The 13,584-nt window shown below is 41.5% G+C and overlaps 1 protein-coding gene across 2 annotated transcripts in view; it reads right to left on the bottom strand.

The window, feature by feature from the left end:
- Positions 1–13,584, bottom strand: part of AGPAT4 (1-acylglycerol-3-phosphate O-acyltransferase 4) — an 86,761-nt gene that overhangs the window by 60,368 nt on the left and 12,809 nt on the right. The window contains exon 2 of one of the 2 annotated variants that reach the window (XM_074818636.1): positions 7,558–7,788. In XM_074818636.1, coding sequence (XP_074674737.1) covers positions 7,558–7,735 — 178 coding nt within the window. In that variant the 5' untranslated portion in view covers positions 7,736–7,788. Of the gene's footprint in view, positions 1–7,557; positions 7,789–13,584 lie in introns of those variants that run through there. The other variant, XM_074818638.1, reaches the window with a different exon arrangement.

Raw genomic sequence — 13,584 nt, 5'->3', positions numbered from 1 at the left:
GAAAACCAGATAACAATCCCTGCAAGTGGCATAAAATGAGAGGGACTGAAATGTTAGTAGTTGATACAGCAAGTTAATGGTAGTAGGAAACACAGAGGCTTGTGCTAGGCACTGCAGAAGACTTATTCACAGTGATGAATGTAATTCCACTAACACAATCTGGAAAAAAGGGAGTTCAAGCTGTGATGGATGCAGAGAACAAACACATTATCTTACTCTATGAGCAAAATAATGGAGAACCTGCTGCAGTGATTGGCTCCTTCAGTCTTTCCAAATTACAGAAGTTCAAGGTTTGGTCTCAGTGGGGAACTGTACAGATAACCAGCAGCACTGCCACAAGTACCTAACAGGTATAAAAGGGTATTAGGAAGCAGGCTGGAGGAAGGTGTTAACAAATTAGATGACACTTTAGAGTAGATGATTTCTACTCAGAACATCTACGTTGTCAAAGCAAAGGAAACTAACGGTTTTTGAGGGCAAAACTCATTTCAGGGTGATAGAGATCTAACTGGACCCTTTGGAAGGCTGCAAAAGGGAAATCAACCATAAGAGCAAATATGATCTAACAGAAGGGAACTGTGTATGCTCACATGTGGTCATGCACACACAAGCTTGTGGGACAGTAATTCAGACAACAGTAGGATATTGGGGCACATACAACTGTGACAAGAGATTTCTCAGCAACAAAAGAAAACATTTCAAAATCACATCCACAAACAAAAATGTTGTGATTTTCCTGCTACCCTTAAAAGGATCCTGACTGATTTTATAGATGGCATTATACCACCTATCACTTGAAGAGTCAAGAGGTTCATGTTTCAGTATTATGGCATACATCCCTAAGTCTGCTTTCTGGTCCCCCGCCCCTAGAAGATGACTCAGAACCCAGAATAAAGCAAGCAAGAGGTGGAAAACACACCAATACAGGTGCAGTGTACTTCATCGCTTGAAAGATTTAATCTACTGATCTCTCAGCATTACTTTGTGAACAAATACTGATACATTTTGTACATACATGTTCTCAGAAGAAGTACAACCTGGAGAGCTCTTCCCAAGACTGCTGACCACCAGTATGTTTTGGGCAAACAAAAACAAAACCTTGAAGTCATAAAATTTAGATACACAGGCTGTTTAAGATTGGAGCACAGACTTGCCCCACATTAATGGAATTATTTCTTTTAAACACTAAAAGGCAATCTAGCTGTAGAAGCTAACAATATACTGCTACAGAAGAGTTCATAACTTGTCATATATTAAGTCAGAGGAATACCTCCTGTTGCCCCTACTTTGATGGCTTCAGAAAATCAGATGCTACTTTCTCACATTCTATTATCCTTGCTAGCAAGAAAAGCTGAGATCACTCCTGTCACTTTGCTCATTTTTCACTACATCTTTTTTATGATGCAGTGCTAAGTATTACTTATAAGGAACAGAAGACAAAGTCAGAAAATCAAACATTACCATATAATAATATATATCTCCTCCAAGCATATTTTATATTGAACAGAATCTGTCACACACAATATACCCCTATGAATTTAATTTTTGAGAGCAAAAGAATGCAAAGAGTCAACGATATTCATCATTCTAACAAAAGTAGATCTTAGAGAAAGCTGATCATCTACCTCATTGTACACAGCTCAATGATCAACATGGATGATTGGAACTTACAACAGAACAGTACTTCAGATTTGCAGAGAACACGGCAGGAAACCTAAGACTATGTTACAGAAAAGGGGTAGAGCAATGGTTTGTCTAGAGGTACCCAAGGTAGCCTGAGTGCAGAGAATAAAATTGCCACAGCAGCATGGAGCTCAGTGAAGGCTGCAACAAACACCTCACCACCCAGGTAGGTACTCAGGCAACTGCCTACTCAGATCTCCATGCTACCATAACTAATCCTGCCCTCAGTAGCAGAGTTCATCTAGATTAAAACTAACATGGGCATTTCCTTAGTACACTCTATTTTGACAGTCACCTCCATGGCATGTCTTGAGGGTAAACAATAAAGCTAAGGTGATGGTCTAGCTCTCCAAAGGTTCAAATCAACATTTCCTTTTTGCATGGCTATCAACTCTGGCCTCCAATTTTCCCTCAGTATGTTGTAATCTTTTCATAAGTCTTTGTATGGATGTGGTGTGTGGAACCAAGATAACAAAGGCTTATATGGACAAGCCGCTCTTGAGAAAAAAACATTTTGCACACATTACTAAAAACAATGTTGCAAAGAGGCTGAGAAAGCTCTTTGCTACATCTATGTTGACAAGCATAACTCAGTTTGATTTATAAATAAAACACTACAGGATTATATTAAGGACACTGTGGCATACTTTGAACAACAGCAGACTGCTGCTTCTGCAGTGGAGGATGGCGGTAGAGGGAAGTGGAGGAAGAAGAAAGCCCTGCCTCTCCAGGACCCTCTTGCTTCCCACTCCTTCCCACCTACTCAACTGCACCAGGAGAAAATTCTCCTCTCTGCCCCAGCACCACCTTGGTATGAACAACAAGCAAAATAGCCAAGGGCTCCTCTGAACTCCAAGTGGGCAGTGGGTTACATGAAGGGAAATAGAATAATCTTGAGGATAAGTATGGCCCCCATATACCACAGAGCCTTATTTGGATGCCCAGTTCTCACATTGCAAAGCCTATAGTTGTAAATGGAAGGAATTAGCTTTACTGCCTCATAACAGTCAGCCAAGATGATGAACTTGAAGCAGTTCTCAATTTCCTCTGGTTTTGTTTCTAGAAAGCTCAGTCATAAGAAGAATCACTTTCCATCTTGATTTTGCTGCAGTCAATGAGCAGGCATCAGGGTGCCTCTTTCCATGCAAAGAAGGGCCTTCCCCTCAGAGGGATTTACAAACTGCAGCCTACATAGTGTAACTTTACCCAGAGGTGTAATAACACCCCTTTCATAGAACAAGAACAGGTATTAGTACTACTATAATTTATTTATGAAGGCAGATTAGAAGCTAAGTCAATTGCTTTTAAAGCCCTTATGCACCTGTCCACATAACTATGCCGTTGTTGGCAGATCTTTTGTTTATGCAAAGTTCACCTTATGCAGAGAGTCAGAGGGAGGCCAGTCTGCCACTCACCCTGGGAGCACAAGGTGGATCTCAGCACAAGAAGCAGCTGATTTTCCAACACAGTGGCAGCAAGAGGACAAGTTATAAACTACTGCTCCACTCACAGGCAAATACCTTCCTTGAGTAAATACACCCAGCACCACTAAAGAAGCCATTTGTCCTATATATGTATGTTGTATTCTCCTAGTCTTGGCACATGGCAGAGTTATGTCCCAAACAGCCTGCAGGAGCCCAGCATGCTCTGCCCAGCCCGGGGTAGCACTGCACCAGCCTACCAAGCACAAACTGCTTCAGAAAGTAAAATCACTTTCCCACCGCCCCAGCAAGCTACGCAGCCATGTGCACGCGTGGCACTAATACCCAAGACAACCTGTTCCCTCTACGTGTTTGGCCCACTTTACAAGCTAGTGCAGAAAAGCCACGCATACCCTTTGCGGTGGTTTGCTGTCCTGAGATAAGGGGGAGGAGGTGTATTCCCACCTCTTCCAATTCAGGCACAAACGGAATCCATGAGAACTGTGACGTATCCCACACTAAGTGCTTCCTTCCTTGGCATACATCTTGGCTCTCAGTCTTTTGGAAAAAGAGACTGAGGACAAAATGTCCCTAAACTATTTTTAATAAAAAGTAAGACTGATTCCTTGCCCAACCTGTGTTCTAATGCTCTCTTCCAAGCACACTTATTTTTAAAATTGTTATTGTTATCACCTTGTGGAGGTTTGTAGTGTTCAATTTCCTTATTAGAGGTGCACTCTGTGGAGTTCAGTATTAGGGAGAGTTTACCAGGGTTGTCATTTTACAAAAGGGTGATGAACAGGTAGTTGAACCAGTCAGTGAATCTATACTTGGAATCAGAAAATATTTTCTGAAAGTTAGAAGTCCAAAGGCTTTGGCTTTTTGTTTTCGTTTTTTTGTTTTGTTTCTTTAAACTTAAAACACAACAGAGGGTGTGTAACCCTTACTAGTCTTTTAGCTCATTTCAAGACCAACACAGAGAAATGGCTGTTCTTTTCAAGTTGAATGTCCACACTCTGCAACTAACACTCTTCAGTAAAGGTTGAGACATACAGAGGAAGGAGAACTAGAACTAACCATTACCTTGTGGATATTTGTCAAAGGGGGTAATGGGATCAAACAGGAAGAGTTTATTCATAGTAAAACATGAAAAGCATCTTGGACATACAAAAGCAACCCAAAGTGCAATCTGGTGAAAGGCTAACACACCCTTGTGGGGAGCAGGAGACTCAAGCTGAACAAGTCTTCTAATCTGCAATTAGAGAACATTTACCCAATCCAAATTTCAGAAAAAGCCATGGCAGAAAATTTGGCAGTTTATCAGAACCAGTATTTTTTCATTTGTGACACCGTTATTACAAAGTTCTCCCCATTGCTAATGCATAACAAAACAGGTCAGTAGAGAAGCTAAATCCACCCTATCTGACCAACACAGGATGCACAATCGGTTTGAAGAAAGACAACGACTTCTCAACACCAGTTATTGAAGGTAACTTGGTGTGTGTCATTACAACTGCTCTGTTCTATTAAAAGCCCCATGGTTTAGTGGTGGAATTGGCACTGTTAGGTTTATGGTTGGACTCGATGATTGTAAGGGTCTTTTCCAACCTAAATGATTCTGTGATTCTACAAATACTTTTACTTGATCTAGTCTGGCTGATTTCATGTGAACTGATAAGCACTCCCAAATCAAGCTGGACTACTGAAATGAGGGCAAATCATTAATCACAATAGCAGTTTAGCTTTTCATATGCAGTATGACAGCAAACACCACGTGGAGAAATGAGAATATTATGTTCTTATATTAGAAAGGAGATAGGAAGAAAAGGGGTAGGAGAAAACTCCTCTACTACTTGAAATACAAAAAAAAAACTTTCCCAAAGAGCATAGTGTCAAAGATGAAATACTCTCCCCTGATTTTATGGAATCATTTATCGCTACCTTTGACATCAAATGGAAACTGACTGAACTTGAAAGATCTAAAGGCCGCTGCCACTTTCATTCCATTCTTAAGATAAACCATGCCCGCTCTATCTCAGTTTGGTTGACTTGGTGACTCTGGCTGCACCAGCCACTCAAAGCAACACGATGCTTGTGACCATTGCAAAGTACATGTCTCTTTACATTCTCCAAGGCTAAGCTTCATTGTCTCAAACCATAGGCTGTTTCCCTGACTTTCATCAGACCCATACAGACCCAACCTGAGTTATTAGTCAGCACACCAATGGCCCCCAAAAGGCATTATATCTCACACCTACACTACTACAGAAACACATCCATTCCGATTAACTGGTCTACTGCATTCTTCAGTTCTCCCAAATACTTTATTTTATTAACTATCATTTTCCCTTTTTCAACTATCACTCAGATATGGGTGACTCATATCACACTCTGTTGTAAAGCTAAAATAACTGTCTTTAACCTAGAGATAGCTTGTTCTGAGCATGATTGGACAAAAATCTCACAACACAAGCCTTTCCAGTGTCATCAACACTGAAGACTAGATCAGCAACCCTGAGAACAAACCCATCCACCCAAGCATGGACAAGCACGCAGTATTACTCGCTCTTACACAGTGACCAGCCTGCAGTATAGAGGAGCCTAGATTGAGGGCAGCTAAAAGATTCAGTCTGGAGACTCTGAAGTAGCTGATGTCTCTGCACAAAGTAGCCAAAAGGAAGAACAGGGTAGAATAGATTGCATGAAAAATAATAACAACATACCTATATATATACTTGTATACAGCTGTACAGTATCATCTACATTCCACGGCTTCAAACATATACTATGCTACCAGGCAAAAAGTAAAAACCTAGCCATACTCATGACACTGTTCGTACATACAAATGAACTGCACTTGCAAACTCACTACACTTCAGGGACATACACACAGCAAAAATGAAACTTTTCAGCAGGAACATCCTCTCTATTACAGAAATAATGAAAAGGCACCCCCAATTTATTTGGGCCTATACATGCTGATGCAGCTGTGAAATTTAAGTCAAAAGTGTGTTTAAAAAAATGCTTTGAATAGTTGCACATCAGAGTCACTGATGAGAGATAAATAACCCCTAGTGACCTCCAATTTGAGGCATGTGGCAGATTTCTCCCTCAAGCAGTTCATTGTGAATACTAACAATGCTTTCCCTTTTCAGGTTCCTAGTAGCAGAACAGGTGACCTGAAGGAAACCACTTCGCTGTATTTTGCAACACAATTCTTAAATGCTGGATTGGAGGGCTATTTTCCCTGGTATGAAACCATCCATAATTCACTCAGCATTGACAGTGACATCACACTTGAATCATCTTTTGGGAGCCTCAAAAGGCATGCACTTTGCAACAGTTTCATATTTAGAAAGTACTTTTGAGTTTCAGAAAGGCGCAGGGAGATCTCTCTGGAAGGTGGACACATTTAACAGGACACTCCAGCTACTGAACAGTCACATTACCATATTTTTTTCACAGCTTCCATGGAGAATGCTCTCTGCTGTAAATTGAGTGCCATTATGTGGAAGTCCAAAGTTGCACTGCAATAAATCAGTGCTGAATGGCAGTCATAGCTCTTTAAAAGCAAATATATAAGCAGACTGATAATATCAACAAAACCACACATGCTCTGATAATCCACTGTTGACGGGTGGAGATTCTACCAACCTCCTACTAACGAGGAAGAAATTAATGGATACAGGTATCATTCATTCCACTGGAATATCTGTTTAGTCAAGTGTCAGTGAACTGTCATGTTTCCCAGCAGTTACAAAGGTCTGGTCCTTCTACAAATAATATCCTGATCTTATGCTTTCATCTTCCCCAGAAATTAAAAATAATTGCAACCCCTGCTTCTTGCAATGCTTACAGGCTGCCTGCTGTACTCTACATTATAACTATATGAATATATTGAATACATACCGATGCAGCTTAAGGTCTGAAATGCCTATTCAAAGAAAAAAGTTTACAACTGGCTTAAGAAAGAAGCACATGAAATCAAATACTTTTCCTTTTTTTACTGTTATTTCACAGTCCTGAACAGTATTCACACATGAAACACTTAAACCAAAATCATAAACAAAATTATGCATGATAGAAAGATTGAAAGCATCATTGAAAGTGACTTGTTAACACTGTAAGTGTACAGATAATGCATCTCAGCAAGTTCAGTTATAATTTGGTCAATATTTCTCATGTGGCTTAATGGAACATGATGGATAGCCAAACGAGAGGCATTCTTCCTTCAACATTCTGAGTCAATCAAGTATCCCTATATAAAAGAGCAAAACATTTCAGCAGAACAGGACATTTCGACAAAGCATACACCTCTTCACACAAATGCAAGTGCTGTAGGAAGCAGTGATGACCTTTACATAGGTTGCTTTGAATCCTGTTTCAGAACTTTTCTACCATTTCCCTCAAGACAAAATATGAAAATACTTTAAAAAACAAAATGAAATCTTACGGCTTGAAATGCAGTACGCCAGCCTGCAGTTGATCCTCCTGAACAGCTGCTTGTTGATTGGCCAAAGTATAAGTGTAAAGAGTTGAATGAAGTTAATGATCAGTCCTGACACTATAAATATGTAGCAGATCAGAAGGTGGCAAATGAATTGAGACTTCAGAAAGCCAACGATGTCCATGATTTGCTGAGAAAGCAAGAGGGTACCTTCAGACCCAAAATTCAGAAGACAACCTGCAAAACCAAACAGTATCAGCGGTTACAGAGTGCATTTATTTTTATAAACAGACTGTTAATACAGATGTCCCATTTTACACTTATATACACTAAATACACTAAAATGAAAGTTAATTCTATTGTAGAAAAAGGCCTGATGACAATATTTGCAAAAGTAAGCATGGAAAGAGAACACCATATTTCTGAATCAATTTACATTTGGCTTTGGAAACAAATTTTCACATTTCAGTCCTAATTCTGCAAAACCCATGAGCGTATAGCTCCATTTCATGGACTACAATAATCCTCTATCAAGTCTTTATTGATAAAATATGAACAAATAATCCAGTACAGACAATTCAAATCAAAATATAAGACATATATGCTATGGCCTCTGCTATCTTCAAGAGCAGCTCCATAGCAAACACAAGCTTTAGAGCTTTAAGTTAGAAGTCGTGCCTTTCTCTACACGCTATGCCAGCCTGCTCCCCAACCAAGAGGTAACAGCAACCCTTTAATTCTAGCTTTATTGGCTTGTTCCCTTGTCACATTCAAATATCAGTTGATTTTGGCAAGAGAATAAAAGCTTCGCTATGCACAATAAACACAATTTATTCAATTATTCCTTGACACTGTAATTCTGTCAGTTACACTCCATAAACCCAGAAAGGAAACATCAATAACAGTACTAACCCATGATCCAGCAGTATTTCCAGAAAAAATCAACTCTTAGGTCACTTAAGAAATGTTTGTGTAATTTTGGAAAGGAACAGTCCAACCTTAGCAGTTGAACATCTCGAGGAAGTGTCCTCTGCCAAGTATTCTGGCCTACCAAATACTGTATTGACCTCCGCCCCACCATCACTACCACCAACGCCAGTCTCATTTGTTAGGAGAAAAAATATGAAGATGTGATCTCTCAGTAAACAACACTCCAGTATTTTGAATACAGTTAAGCAGGAGGTGCTGCCATCCTGTTTCATTCCTACACTGTTTCTCCCTCCTAGGCTTAAGAGAGTTTGCCCAGGGAGGAAGCCCTGAGATGGTATTTCTGAATGTGCCAGTCATAGGCAATAACAAAACAGCAGCTGTCAGCATCCCAGGGAATTAACTGATGAAAAAAATCTTTATGCCTATCCTTTTAGTTTATATGAGACCTCATTATGTGAAGCACTGAGTCTAGATCAGTGTCCTGAAACATTTGTTTTACTGCCCTTGCTGACTATGCTTACCACAGCAAAGAGCACACACAAGAACTGCTGCAAAGAGAGAGGAAGTTGTTTAGCCAGGTTTCCAACTGCAAGGAAGATGAAGAAAAATTTAAGAAAAAATATTTCTGTATTGTTGTATAATTTATATAAAGAATTTATGGCAGTCCCAAACCTATTGTTAGCAGATAAAATGTGCCCTTTGTGTATGACAGACTCTGTTCCCTTTATCTTGCTGTACTATTCAGTACCAGAGCAGACACCATCTGTAGCTCAGAATGGCAGAAGAGGCCTCTGTTCATTGTAGTAACTACTGTCATGATACTTGCAAAAAGCTTTTCCAGTTTTAACCAATCATTCTATTAAAGATAGGTTTCTGAGGGTGGCAGAAAATTTATTAGCATGGGCTTTGACCAAAGGCTTTGTTTTCGCTGAAGGCCAAGTAGAATGGGAAATGTTGTCTAGTAGGAACCATTGCAATGATTCATGCCCCAGCCCCTCCATCACACCTCTGAAGATAGAGCCAAACCCTTTAAAAAAAAAAAGCAAACCCAAGTTTTGAGTTGGTTTACAGTGAAAGATACAAGATTTCACTTCCCTAATTCAGACTGCCGTACTTCACCAAGTAGCAGGATTAGATCATTTGTTTAAAACAGTCAGTCAGAATGGAAGTAACCAGTTACTTGCAAGCGGATGGTTTAAATGACTGTGCAGTGCCCGAAACCCTGATGACTGGGTTTATCCCAGCATCCTTGGCTAAAATTGATCAAAAGTTTTTTGTGCTAGCTGGCCTGTTTAATTCCACCCCACAGAATCACTCTAATCTAATGTAATTCCCAGAGATCAGTAAGGGACTGGATTAAAAAAATCCACATAAGATAAAAGCACTGTCTACTTACAGTGGAGACCTAAAAATTCACTATTTTATATAATCAACAGAAATCTACTGTAGTAAGTAGTTGATCGACAGACTTTGTGACAAGAAAGAATTCACCAGAACATTAGTCCACCAATTCATTTTTTTCAATGTATTAGTAATCAAACTGCATTAAAATGTTATGTTTATGTGAATCTTTTACTTCACACTGCATCTTTAAAACAAAACTTCACAGAATTAAACAAAGATGAGATGACCCTGATAAAACACAATTACTGTCTTACAATTTTATGAAGCCACAATGGAATGTCTGAAAGTAATTTATTCCTTGCTTTTGTACCTCAGTCATCAAATTTCAATTCTGTAAAGCTTCTAAGACATATTTTAAAGGCAAACTAAATCTACTTAAGCAGTACTAGTGAAATGCATCTAACCGAACTTGCTTGTAAAAGGAACAGAAATTAGAGCCACTGCTTAAATTTTGCTTTTCTGAAAAGTAGGGAGACCAGAGAGATTAATTTTCTCTTCTGATTAAAAGCGAGCTGTTTTCCCTTCAAAATTTGCAACCCAAACCTTGTATAGAGACTGCTAGTTAAGTGTTCTGTTTGCATAGGCATAAGATCATTCTTAGAAGATTAATATGATACTTTTTGGACTGTTTTCATTACCCAAACTCCAAGAAATAGTTTATTCTTGGTACAAGCAACAAAAAAGCAGAAATTTATTTTCAAGAATCAATTCTGACCTTGTGAAAGAGGTCTAGAAGCTTGCTTTTGAAGAGTTCATAGGAACTTCTTCCACTTGCTCTTTTTCTTACTAAAGTTCCTCATGGGTAACATCAACGTTAACACCAGTTTAAGTGATAAAGAATCAGGTCTTTAATTCTTAATCCTTGATGCTGGTTTAATAAATTACACTGGTTTCCTTATAGATGATGAGTGAAAATTACAGCAATCTTTTGAAAACAAAAGGGCAAATCAATGCATTTTCTCAGAAGCTATTAGGATCGGAGAGTTGCCAAGAAGCTCTCTTCTATCAAACACCCCTTAAAATGAATTAGGAGAAAATGGCCAGCCAGAGCATCAAAAACAGATAGGGACATTCTTTAATAAAAGTTTTCCTTTGGATATAAAATAAAAGACTCAAACCTCAAATGTCTGTCTAGGGAGCAAGTCAACAAGCATTTATTCATGTGACTAAGAGATCACAGGATCAGGTTTAACAGCAAACTCCATGACTATGCATTCTACCTCTTTTCCCCCCAGGTTTCATTCTTCAGCAAGATCCCACTGTGTCTTCTACATCAACTGTTCTCAGCATTTCACAGAATAACAGAATCATCAAGGTTGGAAAAGACCCTGAAGATCATCTACTCCAACCATTAACCTAACACTGCCAGTTCCCATCTACACCATATCCCTAAGCGCTATGCCAACTCTACTCTTAAACACCTCCAGGGGTGGGGACTCCACCACTTCCCTGGGCAGCCCATTCCAACACCTAACAACCCATTCTGTAAAGAAATGCTTCCTAATATCCAGTCTAAACCTTCCCTGGCACAACTTGAGGCCATTCCCTCTTGTCCTATCGCTTGTTACTTGGTTCAAGAGACTCATCCCCAGCTCTCTGCAACCTCCTTTCAGGTAGTTGTAGAGGGCAATGAGGTCTCCCCTCAGCCTCCTCTTCTCCAGACTAAACAACCCCAGTTCCCTCAGCTGCTCCTCATACGACATGTGCTCCAGACCCTTCACCAGCTTCGTTGCCCTTCTCTGGACACGCTTGAGTAATTCAATGTCCTTTTTGTAGTGAGGGGCCCAAAACTGAACACAGCCATCAAGGTGCAGCCTCACCAGTGCTGAGTACAGGGGTAAGATCACTTCCCTGTCCCTGCTGGCCACGCTATTGCTGATGCAAGCCAGGATGCCATTGGCCTTCTTGGCCACCTGGGCACACTGCTGGCTCATGTTCAGCTGGCTGTCAATCGACACCCCCAGGTCCCTCTCTGACTGGCAGCTCTCCAGCCACTCCTCCCCAAGCCTGTAGCGCTGCTGGGGGTTGTTGTGGCCAAAGTGCAGCACCCGGCATTTGGCCTTACTGAAACTCCTACAGTTGGCCTTAGCCCATCGCTCCAGCCTGTCCAGGTCTCTCTGCAGAGCCTCCCTACCCTCGAGCAGATCAACACTCCCACCCAACTTGGTGTCATCTGCAAACTTACTGAGGGTGCACTCGATCCCCTTGTCTAGATCATCAATAAAGATGTTAAACAGGAGTGGTCCCAAAACCGAGCCCTGGGGGACACCACTCGTGACTGGCCGCCAACTGGATTCAACTCCGTTCACCACCACTCTCTAGGCACGGCCATCGAGCCAGTTTTTTACCCAGTAAAGCATGTGCCCATCCAAGCCGCGAGCAGCCAGTTTTGCCAGGAGAATGCTGTGGGAAACGGTGTCAAAGGCCTTACTAAAGTCAAGGTAGACAACATCCACAGCCTTTCCCTCATCCAATAAGCAGGTCGCCCTGTCGTAGAAGGAGATCAGGTTTGTCAGGCAGGACCTGCCTTTCATAAACCCATGCTGACTGGGCCTGATCATCTGGTTGTCCCACATGTGTTGTGTGATGGTACTCAGGATGAGTTGCTCCATCAGCTTCCCAGGCACCAAAGTCAAGCTGACAGGCCTGTAATTTCCTGGATCATCCTTCCGATCCTTCTTATAGATGGGCGTCACATTGGCCAATTTCCAATCTGTCGGGACCTCCCTGGTCAGCCAGGACTGCTGGTAAATGATGGAAAGCGGCTTGGCGAGCACCCCAGCCAGCTCCTTCAGCACCCTCGGGTGTATCCCATCCGGTCCCATAGACTTGTCTGTGTCTATGTGATGCAGTAGGTCACTGACTATCTCCTCCTGGATTGCGGGGGGGTCGTTCTCCCAGTCTCTGTCTTCTGACTGAGGAGGCTGGATTCCCTCAGTACAACTAGTCTTGTTACTAAAGACTGAGGCAAAGAAGGCATTAAGCACCTCAGCCTTTTCCTCATCACTTGTTACCATGTTTCCTCCTGTGTCTAGCAGGGGATAGAGATTCTCCTTAGTCTTTCTTTTGCTGTTGACATACTTACAGAAACATTTCTTGTTGTCCTTGATAGCTGAAGCCAGATTAATTTCTAGCTGGGCTTTAGACCTCCTGATTTCCGCCCTGCACAGCCTCACAGCATCTTTGTAATCACTGTGAGTGGCTAGCCACTTCTTCCAAAGGCCGTAAACTCTCCTTTTCTCCCTGAGTTGCAGCCAAAGCTCCCTGTTCAGCCAGGGTGGTCTTCTCTGTTGCCGGCTTCTCTTACAGCACCTGGGGACAGCCTGCTCCTGTGCCATTAAGACTTGCTTCTTAAAGAGTGCCCAGCCTTCCTGGACTCCTATACCCTTCAGGATTGTCTCCCAAGGGATCCTGTCAAGCAGGTGCCTAAACAAGACAAAGTCAGCCCCTTTGGAAGTCCAGGATGTCAGTTCTGCTGCCCCCTCTCCTGGCCTCCCTAAGAATAGAGGACTCTATTATTTCATGATCGCTGTGCCCTAGTTGGCCTCCAACCGCCACATCATCCACCAGTCCTTCTCTGTTCACAAAGAGGAGGTCCAGCAGGGCACCTTCTCTGGTCGGTTCACTCACCAGCTGTGTCAGGAAGTTGTCTCCCACACATTCCAGGCATCTCTGGGACTGGTCCTGCTCTGCTGTGCT

Source organism: Strix aluco, chromosome 3, assembly GCF_031877795.1.
Source record: "Strix aluco isolate bStrAlu1 chromosome 3, bStrAlu1.hap1, whole genome shotgun sequence".
Taxonomy (NCBI): domain Eukaryota; kingdom Metazoa; phylum Chordata; class Aves; order Strigiformes; family Strigidae; genus Strix; species Strix aluco.
The sequence above is the reverse complement of the archived record's forward strand: the minus strand, read 5'-3'. Positions and strand labels throughout refer to the sequence as shown.